At 41.2% G+C, this 16,075-nt stretch overlaps 1 protein-coding gene across 1 annotated transcript; it reads right to left on the minus strand.

Moving 5' to 3' along the window:
- Positions 1-1,289: 1,289 nt before the first annotated feature.
- Positions 1,290-14,379, minus strand: LOC145439739 (cGMP-dependent protein kinase 1-like). The gene is made up of 13 exons (XM_080317350.1): positions 13,486-14,379; positions 11,236-11,331; positions 10,567-10,650; positions 10,392-10,511; positions 10,071-10,238; positions 9,508-9,693; positions 8,093-8,638; positions 6,399-6,511; positions 6,171-6,333; positions 5,970-6,110; positions 4,988-5,128; positions 2,789-2,908; positions 1,290-1,662 (listed from the first exon to the last, which is right to left on the minus strand). The coding sequence occupies exons 1-13, from the start codon at positions 13,663-13,665 to the stop codon at positions 1,504-1,506; spliced, it is 2,217 nt and encodes a 738-aa protein (XP_080173476.1). The 5' UTR covers positions 13,666-14,379; the 3' UTR covers positions 1,290-1,503.
- Between the last annotated feature and the right edge of the window lie 1,696 nt (positions 14,380-16,075).

Raw genomic sequence — 16,075 nt, forward strand, 5'->3', positions numbered from 1 at the left:
GCCTAGGCCAAGGTGGGTGTCCGATTTCATAGACTACTCTAATTCGCTTCGACACCTCCTATCTTTCATTGTATCGCATTTTTGTGGTGTATTGAACTGATAAAATTGTTAATAAACCAATGATGATGACATACGGGTGCGGGAGAGCGCCAGGACAGTTCGATGAGCGCTAGCCGTCAGCCCTCAAGACTGCTGGACCACAATCCGACATATCGACCTCAGCTACCGACAGTCCGACATATTCAGCATTCATTTTCGTCACGTTCTTTTATGTTATCCTTACTTAAATCCAGTGTGCATTCTCCTTATTTACATTCTACAGGCCACGGTGGGTGTTTGCTTAAAAGACTACTCCAAGTAGTTGCGGCACCCCCTATCTTTTCATTATATCGTCATCTTGTGGTGTATTGATTGAATAATTTTTTAAATAAATTGATGATATAGTCAAGTTCTCATTCTTTACGCGTCCGGGGTAGGTATGTAGAGCGCTATTAGTGACTTCACCAAGTCACTACACTCTTGCAATAACATATACTTGGAAGTGACGAAAGTCACTAATAATGGAAACTCGAACGAAAGTTCCTTGATATGACTCAATAAATTAGGATGTAGTTCTAGTTAGTAGTCTGCTACAATAGCCCATAGTGAAACCGCGAACGAAAGTTCCTTGATATAGCAATGGACCAGGATATAGCTGACGAGTGTTTACGAAAGGGCAAACAATTTTAGAAATTAATGAGATACAGTTCTACGGTAAATGGATCTCTCCTAATCCTACTTTCCTAGTCCTCGGACCAGGTTACGGCCCTTAAATCAACCTAATGGGCCGGTGTTGTTGTCAATTGCCGCCATCTATACATACTCCAAAGTCATGTTGAAACAAAATGTTTGCGACTGAGCGACATCGTTTCCTCATTTGACGATTTCAATTTAGTTAGCGCACGTTTCATTCAGCAATCTAATCATCATTATCACTTGGCGTTATTTCTTTCTCTTTTGTATACATTCGATTGCCACTCATTGCCAGGTTTGTCCTTATGGTTACTAGCCGTTGCGATAAAGACGTTTACGCAGGCTCTCTTGAAGCATTGTTATGGATGCTACTTTTTGCCTACGTACCTGCGTGCTTCCATTTTGTGATATTGTAGTCAATCATTTGGATTAAAAGGCTGTCTTTGATTTATACCAGCGTTATATTACCGTCAAGATTAGACAGGCTTTGCGGCTACACCCGACAGTCACCACCAGATCATTTGACGTGCCTCGCAGAAACACAAAACACATGCATGTGAGTTTATCAATGCTTTTTCGAATGAAAGTTGGACTATAGACAATATAACCAATAAGTATAGTTAATATAATATAACACAATGAATTTATTACAACACGCATAGGCCTACTGTCTAAGCTTCAGACTGAACTGCTGTCTCTGAACTTCGTACGCATTTGCACATCTAGTTAATCCACTAATAAAAGTGCGGTCCGATATAAAATACTGATGCGTTAAAAATCCATATCCCATCCGGAAGTCTCGGACGGTACATGCTCCTGAGTCAGTCGGCGATGGAACGTGTCAAAATTTCCAACGTCGTCGTTTCCGTTTACAATGGGCACGTACTCCGGTACCAAGGTTCCACTTCTCAAACCTTCCCAATCAAATCCCTGAGAATTATTTTTCGGAATAGTTTAGCCATAGTTATTAAACAACGGAATGTAAATGTGTACACTGTACAGTAATGAAGTCGAGGCGTTCTACAAATCGAGACTTATGATTGAATTACAATCCGAATTTAACCTAAACTTCGTCGCGTAGGTCTCCCATTTGACTAGATCCGAACGTTAGGCCTACCCCAGGGATCTCATTTCGATTACTTGCTGCTGAATTCCAGCAAACATTCGTAATGGACCACCTAGACGCCAAATACCCATGCAAAATTGACTACTGCGGGAGTTCGCATCGCGGACAGCCCTTGCGGCGTCTGTGGCATAATCATCATCTGTGTCAAATACCTTGCACATTAAAGTTTCTAATGGTACAAGCAGAATGCCTCGTCTCTGTAAAGAGACAAGTGTACCTGTTTGATGCGGGTGTGATCAGACTAGTTGACCTTCACGGTCGTACCGATCTTTCCTATCTGATATCGAATACTGTGCAGTGCATGCATATTATCTGCACCACCATCATTGCCGTCTGTTTGATATGTATTTTGGTTGGATGAAAATAAAGACACTCTCTCTCTCTCATAAACAAGACGGCGCCTGTGTCGGGGACCAAAGACTCCCGCGACCACTTTGGGTGTCCCTATTTATGAGCGTCATACTCCGTCTCTTTACTAGGTAGATTTCGGTACTTATCTATTCATCTACATCGGCCTACTATACGCACCAAAATCGAAAGTATTAATGTTATGAAAAGGTTTTTAGATTCGGTCCTTAGTCACGCTAAGCACCCAAATATTTCCAAATCCATGAACGAATTTCGTCAATAACATTACTGGTAGTTGTACAATATATACAACACTATCAAATATTATTCTTTTCTCAGTCCATGTGATCAGATTTAGCGGTATAGCTGATGGAGGGAATCTCTTCGAAAATTTTGGGCACGTAAATAATGAAGATGCATCTTAGGCTTATACTGTAGGGCTTGGATAGCAAAGACACTACTATATTAAAATCGAAAAATCAGTTTTGTAGTGTGCTGGTCGTCTTACATGGCAACTACTGATGAGCTGTAAACTAGATGCAAAACCGCCTAGCATTTAGCGTTAACTAATCAAATACTTACCGAGAACCAAGAATGTCCTTTTATGTCGTTGATGCCACCTTTCATGTTACCCAATCGCTCGGTCGGATGTTCTTTACACAACCGCCTTATTAAATTTTGAGCTTTTTTCTCTATGGACACCTGGAATTCAGACAAGCATTCCACTCGACACCTGATAAAATTGATTGGTCAGCATCCGCTAATCCGGATGTAATCGCGCAATCAGAAAGTGACCCGATCAAGGTCTTCTACAAGGAGGAGAATAAGAAATAACGAGAGCGTCAAATGGGAGACGTCCGAAAGCACAAAACCGAACACTATTATATCGGGCGTTGATGGGCTACTATATTAAATAGTAGTGAGATTCACGTTCGCGTTCTGTGTGTGAAACTCAGAAATTGAGAGGTTCACGTTCACAAACGCACATTGGTAGGTTCTGCACTGTGAACCTTATACATATATTATAATTTTCACTTCATTATAAGATCTATGTGTGAAATTCATTGCATTTCAACTACGGGCCAATCTATGCATGACGCTGGCAGCATAAAAAATCAACACCAAACTAGCATGAATCTTGACAATTTAAAAATTTTACTTGCCCTAATACAAAGATTTGTACGAAATATCCAGCTTTCCGTTTGTGAATATTCAGTGACTCACTGCTGTGAGCTTGACCCGCAATCTAACACAACATCAAGAGCGAAATACACCACATGTAGTCAGCGAATGATGCTTATGCAACCAATCAATGAAATTGATATCGTTGTCTGATGTAAAAAAATCTAGCAGGCGTACAGGGTCAATCTTGACTTCATACGTTTATTGTTTCATAAAAACAAAATCCGTGTGATTGGGTTGTTGGCTACTGCTGTATAACTTGTTAATGGGGTAATATCGGTAGCAAGTATAAAAAAACGTTTTACATTCCGCTCATTATCAACGTAGCAATACTCAAACGCCTAATACATTGTCCGATCTGGCCTGGACCGTTAAGGCCTGGACCGTTAAGGAGTAAGCTTATATTTTCCTTGCAAGTCCTCGTCGAAATTGTTGGCAAAGCGACGAAAGATATTAATTTTATGGGATTATTATATCATCTGATAGCCCCAGTTGATAGATTTGGTGACGTTTAAAACGTCAATATGTACTTCAGCAATGTGGCATTATGTCGCCCGAGTCGTCGCCAATGTTCCCTCTAATTTTCGACGAGTCTGCGCACACTCCAAACTCACTGCGCAGAACCTCGGACAACAGTGCGTAAACGACTAAAAAAAAGGTAATCACTTCGGAATTTTTGTGGGCAACTTGGATTTTCTGTGCGCAGAGACCGTGTCAGCACTGCGCATTTGCGCACGTGCGCAGCTTAGAGGGAACATTGGTCGTCGCTAGGTATCGTGTACAGTGTACACTGTACAATTGTACATTAATATAAGCTATTACTTCACTGAAATGTAGAATTGGAAGTAGCAATATGACGTCACGTGACGTCACGAGGTTCACGTTCGCGTTCACACAGAACCTTTCAAAAAGGTTCGCGTTCTCACGAACCTGAACCTTTCAGAGGTTCACACCATCCCTAATAGTACTCCCAGTTGGCCGAGGTGCATGTTAGCTCGTTTCGATTTACTTGGTCTGACTTGGGCGTACTGTTCACTACAATACATTGTGTTTTTGAGCATTGCACTGCATATTTTGTGTCTGGAACGGGTTGATAGAACCGCTGGAGTTGGCGAGGACACTAATACCATGGATGGGCATAACCTCTGTGGAATGCATTGCATATTATCTGACGAATTATATCAAATACTGCCAAGGTTATGCTTCCATTTCGAAGGTTATAGCTTGCTGTAAAACGACTGGCGATTCGCAAATGCATGTAAGAGTAAATGTCATCTGTGCCATAAATTGCTATCCTTTTCAGGTGCCCCCTACAGAGACACATATCGTATAAAACAGATTTAATGAAACTATGTATCGCCGACAGTTGATGTCATCACGAAAGGACGCAGGTATACGGTGTGATCTGATCAAACAATATCTAATTTGGATACTATATTTCGAACATTTCGTAGAATGCCAGTCTAAGAGTCAATTGACGACCAATATGGGTGCGCCTGTGCATTGATTCTGTTCGGGTGGATGATTTTGAGTAGGGGTGGTACCCATCAACAATACTATAATCTCAAAATGTTGTGTGCAGGCTAAATATGTACTCACCGGGAATTCAACAGCATCTATTCCTCTTAGAATCTTGCGATATGTTTTCATCTGATCAACGGCATCAAACGGAGGATTGCCCGTTAAAAATTCGTATATCAGGATACCCAACGCCCAATAGTCGACAGATATGTCGTGACCCTAAATTGAATAAATCAGTGTCCGACAATCTAGAATTTGAATGTCAAGATTGAGTAGCCTATAGGTAATAATAAACACATTCCATAATCTAAATCTTTGCAGCTTACTCCTAAAGAACAGCTGGGAGTAAGAATAGATAATTTTCTTATGGTATTCAAGATAGATTTCAAGCATATTGGCTCATTAGGCCAAAATGGCGAAGGAACATATAAATTACACCAGCTTGAGGGGGAAGCGAGTGGCGCAGTTGGTTAAACACTGCAGTCACGACACCAATGGTTACTGGTTCGAGTCTCGGCTCTGCCATGTTTCTATGTGTCGGAGGTTTATCTGGGCTCCTCATCGCCGATCCCGCTGTATATACAGCGCCTTGAAAAGCCCAGAGAAAGAGAGAGCCGAACTCCCGAAAGATGGCATCAAAAGACTAAGTTGCGGGCGCATGAAAATCGAGAGAGACTGATGGTGGAAGAGCGCGTGCATGGAAGTCGTCCGTAATCTGACGAAAAAGACCGTAAAAGACCGTTGAAATTACTGAAATTGATGTACTGGGCGCAAATGACCTTATAGGCGATAAGCGCCAAAGTGGAGCGAATAAAACAAACAAACAAACACCAGCTTGAGATGTTGAGATATTTTGCTATATAGTTTCATTAGTTTGAAGGAGGATTTCCACCCATCTCGATTTGTGATTGTGGCATGGAAGCAATTGAAAACTAATAAACTCGTCTCACAAAGATAAGCAACCACTCACGTAAGGCGAGAAAATCATTCCGCACGTGCATTGTGCATCATATCGGGACTATTTTGACTCTGATCGCACGACAGTCATGCACCACCATACCTGGTTAAGTATAATCTCCGGAGCGACATATTGTGGGGTACCGCAAAATGTCCAAGTTCTTTCTCCCACATCGAGCTCTTTTGCAAAGCCGAAATCAACAATCTTCACATACCCCCTGTTGTCAAGAAGTAAATTCTCCGGCTGAAATGTAAGCAAGCTTAAAAACTAGATAACAACCCTGCTTTTCCGGGTGAAGTGTACTTTCAGATCACGGTATAGTATCCTTCGTTTGTGGAGGTAGCTGAGAGCTTCAACGACGCAAGCGGTATAGAACCTTGTACGGCTGTGGGGGAATTTCCTTGCGTCGCGCAGATGCTTCCATAACTCCCCTCCGAGACACGGCTCCATTAGCATATACACATATCTGAAGCGGATGCATGCTTAGCGACTGTGCGCGTGTACATCAACACAATATCAGCAAAATAATACTTTTTATTTTTGAACGTTTTAAAAAGGCGTACGATGAAGGGTGATTGGCATCTCATCATGATTCGCTTTTCCGAATAAACGTGATCTTCTTGTTTTGTTTCAATTATGTGAATCTGAAAATAGAACCATGTCAAATCAACTTGTTAAAATGTATCACCAGAAATTCGATCAGTAAATGACTAGCCAGAAGCCAGTGACGTGTTCATCATAGTGCGGAGCGGATCGACAAATTCTCTGGTCCGGCTCCGATCACATCAGGAAAAGTACTGATCCGGCTCCAATCCGGTTCCGGCCAAAAATGAAAAAGTCCGGCCAGAAATCCGGCCCTACTCGGTACGGAGGTTCCGTGAATTGATAAATATGCCTCGTTTATGTTCATACTGGCTTGGTGGTTATTTACGTGTGGTTGGTTGGTAGTTATATAGTTATAAAAGTTATGCTTGTCCATAAAGATTCTGGCCGGATCAAAAAAGTAGTGATCCGGCTCCGATCCGGCTGCGGCCGTAACATCAAAAGTACTGATCCGGCTCCGATCCGGTCCTGTCAAAATTGTAAAAATCCGGCCGGATATCCAATCCGGCTCCGGTCGATGATCCGCACTAGTTCATCACCGTGGTATATACATAACTGAACGGCAGTCATGCCAGGATCGCGTTGGCCAAACGATAATAAGCCAACACATATAATTGAAAAAAAGAATTGTAATAGAGACGTCTTTGCATCCTCTACAACGTGAACTCCGGAGTTTACTGAAGAGTAACACCTTCTTTTTTAAACGTGCGCTAGAAGGATAACTATGGGCTAATCTGTTAGGAAGCAGAATATCTCGAATCGCTTTAAACGTTCGAATAGGACACCGAAATCGCATGTAGGCTACTGTAATTCAGGACCCAGTTTAGGACTGCGGATATAAGATTCCAATAACGCCGCTTCAAACGTCGGATTTTCAATCACACGTGTCCGCAATCTGAATTGAAATCACGCTCGAGTTCAAATTCTGAAGTCCCCACCACGAAAACCCCCGGATTCCATATCTCGAGAGATTCTTTAACCCGAAACGGCTCATCGATAGTCTTTGTGTTTGGAATACAGTTGTTTGTTTTGTGAAAGTCAGCAATCAACCCGCTATCCGGTATGAAATAGCCACGCGAGGTCGTATAATGGTCAGTAAAGAAGTCCTTCTATTTTTAGCAGATTTCGCCTACTTACAGTATTTACTAAAGGCTCTATGTTATTGGACTACTCCCACTTTACTTGAAAAACTGTTTACTTTTTACACTTTTGGATTTTGAGAAGTAGTAAGAGTAGTACAAAAGTAGTTTTGGGACAAGTTTGCATGTCTTTTAAGAGTGAAGCCGTCATTAAAACAGTATGAAATAATGCCCTGCATCACTAAATACATTATATTCATCGATTGCACCTACTTCAATTGCGAATATACATCTTACAATTTAGCTCCTCCGATTAACTGCAGAGTGTATCTATTTTTCGTAACTATGACTTCCTGAGTACTTTTCAGAGTTTCGTTGTATACTTTGTCTAACCCTTGAAGCAAGTTTAACGGTTTTGGAAATAGCTCTCCTTCACCTTGTAGGTAAGTTGACATTTACAGCGCTAGTTCCATTTCTATTTGAGTAGCAACGCTGGGTACTTTGACCAGCTCCGTGTAATTATTGCTGGCGTCAAGACCGTACCTTTTTCATGCATTTCAAGGCGAATGTCTTGTTCCCTCGTTTCATCTGCACCAGTTCCACCCGGCCGAATCCTCCCGAGCCAAGAATAGCCAAGAAATTGAAGTCTTGCAACGTTACATCGATGATCGACGGACGGTGACTAATGATAGGCGACGATTCTATGTCATCTCCGTCGTTCCAAGGTTGAACGGCTTCGCCTATCAGCTGATTGAAGCTTTCCTCATCCAACGTGTAGCACGAGACTTTTGCTGTCTTCGCAATCACGTTAGCGCCTCGTTTGTTGTGCGACTCGCGTAAGGCTCCCTCGCCGAAGTAGTCGCCGCTTTTAAGAACTCGAATCCAAGTCTCCGCCTTGTCGTCAGACGAGTTGGGACTGTTCTGCGTTACGTCCACCTCTCCCGACTTGATGATGTAGAATATTCTGCCGACTTCGCCTTGACGCACGATGTACTGACCGCAAGAGAAATCTTCCTCGTTGACGGCCTGTGCTATTCTGCTGAGCTGGTAGCGACCTGTGACCCCAATTTTTTCCACTGATTTCATGATCTGAAATTAACGGGTGCGAGTTATATGGTTAGCGTTAAACGATGCCCATTACCATAGCTTCCACGCAGGGCACGGTGTGGTACGGAACAAAATTTATATATGGAATATGGATATGCGCAAGTATGGTATACACAGAATGGAAATTCCCAGGTATGGGATGGAAATCTATTTTTAATGCTTTCATACTCTGGCAGGATCGCCAGACCCATGGCAAAGATCCTACTTTCGATTTGTCAAATTTACTCATTCATCTTGGAATACTTTGCTATTACCCTGTAGTATTGTTACGCTATTTTATTGATATATACGCAATACGCATAAATTCATATATATCTTGCAAGGGGTTGTATAGATCGAGTTTTTTTGTTGTTCGTGGAGCGTTGTGGAGCATCACAGCCCTGAGCCATAGACAATATGTTCATTGTTCATTGTTCATTGCAACTTTAGTTTCGTAAATGCCACACCCCGTAACTTTTTATGGTGTGTGCTATTTCGTAATATTCGCTCGTCACTTAGTGTACTTGAGAGACGTGATTGTCTGCGATAATACCATAGGACTAAGCAAGAGAGTGTGAGAGATAAAAATAGGAACTTACGCACTTCGCATTTCTATGAAAATCAGGTCGTTCAACAAATAAAGTGCATGCGCCAATAATCCATATCATTTGGTATTTACTGTGCGACTATCATGATGTATTGAATTTGAGGAACACCCTAGAGATTGTAATCCAATGTATTGCCAATATTGAGAATATAAAGGGTTGGCCTGTATACACTATATCATGTTGTATAGTGTATACAGTATACGCTGTTTATGAAGCCGTTGTTTCTGCCGTGAATTATTCAACAGTTTCTGTTCGACCACTAACCCGCATAACTTCGTTGTCCCTCTGTTGGATGGCTTCTTTCGTGAATCGTTTGAACACGCCTCTGAGTAAAAACCAGGCCTTCACAGCCTCGGCAGCGGTAACCGTGGCCGTTCTTTTGCCTCCTTCTAAAATCGCAATTTCGCCGAATCCCGAGCCTTCTTTGATCGTTGAGATGTGTTTTTGTTTCTAAACACGAAAGACACTGTGAACTGTATGATGTGTACAATGTAAATATATTTGAAATTTTCTATGCACTGTATACCGCGCATTGCTCTGTGACTTCGGGATTGACGCAGGTTCTTCGCGCCTTTACAATATCAAGTTCCCAATCACAATATCGCAAGATTGGCGCCATGGATTGCATGTGTTGACTTACCTTTCAATGCCCCCTAGAGTTATCATTTATTCTGGCACTAAACGACATCATGGGCGTGGGACACAAATTGCTGGAGTTCTAATACATACAATTTATACTATTGAGGAGACTTTTTTCAAACCTGCAAGATTTTCTCGCGTACCCTAATAATTTCCTTCTTTACCCCGCGCTTTAAAGAATGACTTACTATCGTAACGGCACATTTCCCTTTTTGTAGTATATAAAACCGGTCTCCTTCATCTCCTTCCTTTATAAGGGCATCGCCTTTCGGATATTCCACTGGTACCATGTAGTCGATTATCTGCTCGATCTGCACATTACTCAGTCTTCGTAAGATATCATTCGATTGAATGGCCTGTAGAGCAAAATGTGTAATTTAGACTATTTAGCGAGGAATAATTGAAGTGATGTATAATAAGAAGCGCCATAGAGGGTAGATATTTAACGTCACATTCCTTCTGTGACGTCACTATGTCGGCAGCGATGAAGATTAGACGCAATATCTTACGTTTAGTAGAAATTGTCTATCTTCCTCGCTTTTTGGCGTTTTTTCCGCTTGCACGTCGTCGTTTGTCTTGTGACGAGAAGGAATGATAGGCCGTTTTTTTTGCTGCTCTTCCGGTTGGACCTAAAACGGAACATTTTTCACGCGAGGTATTGCACCGGCGCTCATTGCGAAATACCTCTGACGGTGGTGACTCGGTTGACATTTTCAATTCCAATTCCTCGACACGCGCTCTGAGTTCGGATATAGTTTTTTCCTTGCCCTACAAAAATGAAACGCATACATTTTGATGTAACGGCATGACCGCGTGACGAGCTTTGTACTCGATTGCCGTGTCGCTATCATGAAAAAGTAATTAACCGATGGGGCGGTACTCTGGCATATTGTGATCATATTTAAACAATATGTGTGTTATCTATGCAGTAGATATGAAGCATAACAATTTTCGCAATATCTGCCGAGGTTCGGAAATATTTGAGTGGTCATGATTATGAATTCACGACGTCCAGGTCCAAACGGAGCGTTGTCGGTTGAATTCCGTTGATCTTGTCCTGAACGTTGAAATGGTTTGATATCGCGATATTATCGACAGGGAAGTTATAATTTATAGATTTAAGCTATATGATGGAAGCGTCACTTGATAATAAATATCAAAAATCAACGTTACAGTCTTTTTGGGATGCAAACTTTCGGAGAGAACATAGTCTTGTTCCAATATATTGTATGCAAGCTAAATGAGAATGTAGCAAAGAATGTACGATCTTCATCTTCATACTGGTCACAATTGTGCTGGTTTTGGAGTGCTGATCAAACTTATAAATTTGACTATCAAAATGTGGATCCTTACTTGAAGATCATCTTTAAGTTTTTTGATGGTCTTGTCTTTTTTCGTTAAATCCTCTTTTAATTTCGACTCCGTTTGACGTTTGTCGCGACGTAATGTCTGTTGAAATTTGCCATGTTATTGTACATTGTTGCCACACGTTATTGTACACCGTTTCCGTGTGTATTTCACAACCACTGTTGCTGTTTTGGGCTCGACTACGACAGTGCAATCTATCATATTACGTCAGGACTGCTAACAGTAACTAGCTCATAGAGGCATAAACATAGCATTGACCGCGTTTTGTGGCGGTATACAAAAATATAGAAGTGGTGTATAGTGAAACTTATGACCTGACCACCAGCATATATATGTTACAATTACACCTTGCAAATAAAGCAATGAAGATTCGAATCGTATTAACCCTTTACTCATGCCTCGTTTCGGCAACTTTTATTTGCGTAGTCGCAGTGCCTAATTGTGATAACAGAAGGGTACAAAGTGAAAGTGGTTGTATAGAAGTAGCAGAGGTCTTCAAAGTAGTCAGAGTTGCCACTCAAGCAGAAATTTAAGTAATGCCACAAATTTTAATTCAATTATAATTAGAAATAGAGATGTATAGTGCACGTCAAAACTACATTAATTGGAAGTAGAAAATGAAACGTCCAAAAACTACTCAAGTATATCTCGTTTCAAAAAGTGTATTCGGTCGAGGGGTCACATACCTTCTGCAGATAAACAATCGGTGGCAACTTCATTCAAAATTGCAATATGCATCCTGCACTACAAATATGGGTGAGTGCCGAAAATGTATTCAGTTACCATGACGCAGGCGCAATTTCGACCACTGGTTATGGCACCGTCAAATGTCACCCATAAATTGGTGCAAACCTATCCCAAAACTGATTTCTACTTTTTAAAATAACAAGTGCTACAAAAATAGGTTTGGCTGAAAAACTGTTACATAGAAGTGAAATTGGTCCAAATACATAGGCCTAGTCATTTGAGTAAGTATTACAAGTCGGAAAAATACTTGGGAAATCCGCAAGAGTAAAAGTACTTCGCTACTGACCGCTTGTGGAAGTTATAAGCAAACGGTTTTTCACTGTTCATATCGTTCACACATCACATGAGCCAAATTTCAATCCACTTGACCTGAATCGATGTGCGATAGTCGCACCGGGGCAATTAGCCGAGTGGCAAGTCGCAAGTTTGCATAACCGAGGTATCTAAACATTTGCTGAATTGGTTCCTCCTCAAACGAACGGGAGATGTTATTTACGTGATTATTGAGATATGCAATCGCGCCGCAAGTACTATGATGGTATTTTTGCACCCGGCTTATAAATTGTCGCTTGTATGTTCCACGTGTGTTTGGCGTAGCAGCAAGTATGAGATTGATATTCTCCAATCTGACTCCGGTTTCACCACTGCACAATGTAAAGCTTCCACAGTATACACAGTCAATCAGTGGCGTGCGGTCCAATGAGGCAGCGGTGAGGCAGTGCCTCACCTGTCGTCTGGATGAGTAAGTGAAAATTGTGAAACCCCTCCATGAGTCGATGATTATATTGATGTTAGACATCGATGTTCATAAATAACTAAATTGGAACATTTTTTTCACCAAACATCATCAATTTGCATCATTATTATTCAAAAATACAGTGCGAAAGGAGAGGTGAGGCACAGGTGAGGCACTGGCGCGTCGTGCCTCACCTGCAACAATGCAATTCATCATAAATAGCTCGAAATTCTTAATAACTGGAATCAATGAAATGCTATAGTAACACTGATTCCGAAAATCTAAATATTAACAGTGTCAGAGCACCAGAACCCCCAAAAATCGCCAAGGAAGGTGACCTTCGCCTTTATTACAGACAATGCCATCGTAGAGAAACAATGGCTAGGTGGTGTTTTTTTACTGAATAAAATTTGTAACTGAGGATGCTTTTTTCATGTTCTTCGAATAATTTATACCGGAAGGCCTACTTGAAAAGCTAGTATTTATTATTTGTCTAAACATGCCCATTTGGCACAATAGCGACCGGTCCTTCATGTATTATAGAATGTGAAATTGCAACGGCTACCATTGTGCAAAGAAAATGCTCTCTATACCCGATGCTGTTGTTATTCACATTTCAAGTCTCTTTACGTGCGTGTTGTTCTTTTGTATGTGGGAGGGAGGCGTGCCTCACCAGCCGTGAACCTCACCGCACGTCACTGCAGTCAATTGATGTAATTTGAGATTAAGAATACGCCGCATCTATCGCCAACCTCCAATTCCTGTCTCGCGTCCTGAAATTTTCCATTGATCCTTTCTTTTTCTTCGAAACCATCGTTGATTTCTTTCTGCTTCTCGTTCAATTGCTCCTTCAATTTAGCTATCTCGGCGTTATTATTAGCTATCACAGTCGGATACTTCTTCTTTTGGCGGCAACAGCACAGAAACGGCATGGCGAGATGACAAATTAGCAAATGTTTATTTTAGACGAGCCATAGAATTATATGATCTTTGCAAAGAAATAGTTCTGTAATTTCCGGAATTGGGTTTGTTGGGTCGAGCTAAGGGCGGACTTTGTGGTTGCACTAGGGTACATTGTAGACATATGTATACATCATGCATATGTATCCATGTATGATCAACGCATATATGCGGTCGACTCCAGAATTCCTATACCTAAGTGTTGGAGGTTTATCTAATAGGCTCCTCCTCGCCATCTCATCCGTGTAAGCGGCGTCTTATACAAAGCCTAGAAGTACGGGCCGTGCTACAAGTCGGCAGCTACGGAATAATAATGAAGAAAATTGGCTTGTAATAAATGACCATAGTAGTCGACAAACACCATGAATACCACGGACAACAACAACGCATAGGCTATTGCAGTTGAATCGCTAGAAATTCACGTTTTGGTTTGTTTCATTTCTGTAATACCAACAATCAATTTATTCGTATTGGGGATTTATTCCACTTCACGTCGTGCAATAACACAGTTATCGATGACGGGCACAAAGTTTGTTTTAAATTATCAATATCATTTTATTACCATTTTTATCAATTCAAGGATTACAATGCTGTGAAAAGAGAGGAATAAGTCGAAACGAGACAACATGGATGTAATAATCGCAAAGGTCTTATGTTATTTGTCGTTCACAAGTCCGTTGGAAGAAATAGAATATACTTGCATTATCCGGCACATTTCTATTCAAAGTCGGGAGTTTTATTAAGAAACACTCGCAAAGTAATATTTTCTCGAGATACGTACAGTACACACGCCACATCATAACCGGCTGGTGCCAAATGTCGTCAGTTGAAAGTCTTTGACGTCGTCACCAAAATCCGAGAAGGGACATAAGTTCACATTCAGTTCAGAGTTTTCAGGCCTAATGGAGAAAAGGTTAGTTATTCACAAGGGCGAAAACACCAACGCTAAGTCGCTGTATGCAAGCTTCACATTGCTCAGAGAATATCCTGCAAATATATGTGGTGACCCTGCTATATAACGTCTGTCTCAAAAGGTATCCGCCCTCACGAAGCCATTTGGTCCATTCTTTCAATCCAATGTCTTTTTCAAAGCACGCTAATATCAGTTGCCATAAAAAGATTCCTAGAAATAGTCCAATCTATATTGTCGTGACTCCACGGCCAACATATTGCAGCCACTGTTAGGGATTTATGAGTATAACTGCAATCGGCTAGGCATTGCATTTTTGTCAATTGCTAATTTTCTATGGAATAGAGTCCACATGAACCGTAGTATTATACAGGCTTGATAGTGCAGCCCTCCGATGAAAATTAAATCTATGGATTTAAAGGTAGTTTGGCTGGTCTCGCCCGCGACCCAAATTGAGTTTGTCACTAAAGGTTAAGAACACTAGTCTCCGATAATAGAGAAGTGACTCTTTGCACACATGTATATATACACATACACATACAGGTTATAAACAAATATGCTCCAGTTTCTCACTCGGAAGAATGACACAATTCTCTCCCGCAAGACCTATATAAAGCTAACGCGAAGCCGTGCGCAGCCTCTACTCAGTATACGAAAGTCTAGGCCTGGTACAAGGTATAATAAATTTACATTCGCTTAAATGCCCAGGAGAAGATGAAGGCTTGTCACCTGTCATATTAGCTAAGATAATAAAGCTCGATCCTAATTAATCCCGCAACAATGAAAAAATGAGATTTTGCAAAGTATGGTGTTCGCATTCCAGAAATTATTACTAACATTGTGAGATATCACCTTCAGTAATCATTTGGTGCGATATCTTCGGTCCCGAAATCGAATTCGCAATCGACCGTGGTGACGGCAGCGTCGGTACGGATTATACATTGACAAAGTGATGCAATGACTTTTATTGTAAAATAATGTTTACAGATCTTTCTTTCACCTCAAATCTTTTCTGCATGCAAATTCTATGTAACAGTAACACACTGATTCCGTAAGCCAATTCATCATGAATTATCATCTTCTCTAGCAAATGCGTGTGCCTGTGCCTCTAGGGAATTAGTTCATGCCGAATATCGCACCGTGTAGACCACTATATGAAGGAATAATTCATAAGTGATAACTGGGGCATTGAGCGCTCTTGTTTGAGGATGTATATTTGCCGACCCGCAAGTTCTAAAACGCCATATTGCTACGAGGAAGTCGCGAAGTTGGGACACACGATTGCGTTTTTGAGGTGGATCCTCACTCAACAATCATATTCTATTTTAGTCTCACACTCGAATACCTGGATTAGGACGTATCGATTTGCTGATAACGATCCCAGATAAACCGCACAATAAATGGTGTATACTTGACAAACAGTTCAAATTTTGGTTAGGCCTACTTGAGAAACCATCGATTCACATCTGACG

This window comes from Botryllus schlosseri, chromosome 5 (genome assembly GCF_051294905.1).
Source record: "Botryllus schlosseri isolate E-star chromosome 5, Bs_hap1, whole genome shotgun sequence".
Taxonomy (NCBI): domain Eukaryota; kingdom Metazoa; phylum Chordata; class Ascidiacea; order Stolidobranchia; family Styelidae; genus Botryllus; species Botryllus schlosseri.

Excerpts from the sequence above, each read along its gene's own strand:
- LOC145439739 (XM_080317350.1), bottom strand. The coding sequence starts at position 13,665 with ATGCCGTTTCTGTGCTGTTGCCGCCAAAAGAAGAAGTATCCGACTGTG. Across the intron at positions 10,651-11,235 it reads AACTTAAAGATGATCTTCAA|GGCAAGGAAAAAACTATATC; the intron begins GTAAGGATCCAC and ends TCATTTTTGTAG. Across the intron at positions 10,512-10,566 it reads CCGAGTCACCACCGTCAGAG|GTCCAACCGGAAGAGCAGCA; the intron begins GTATTTCGCAAT and ends GTTCCGTTTTAG.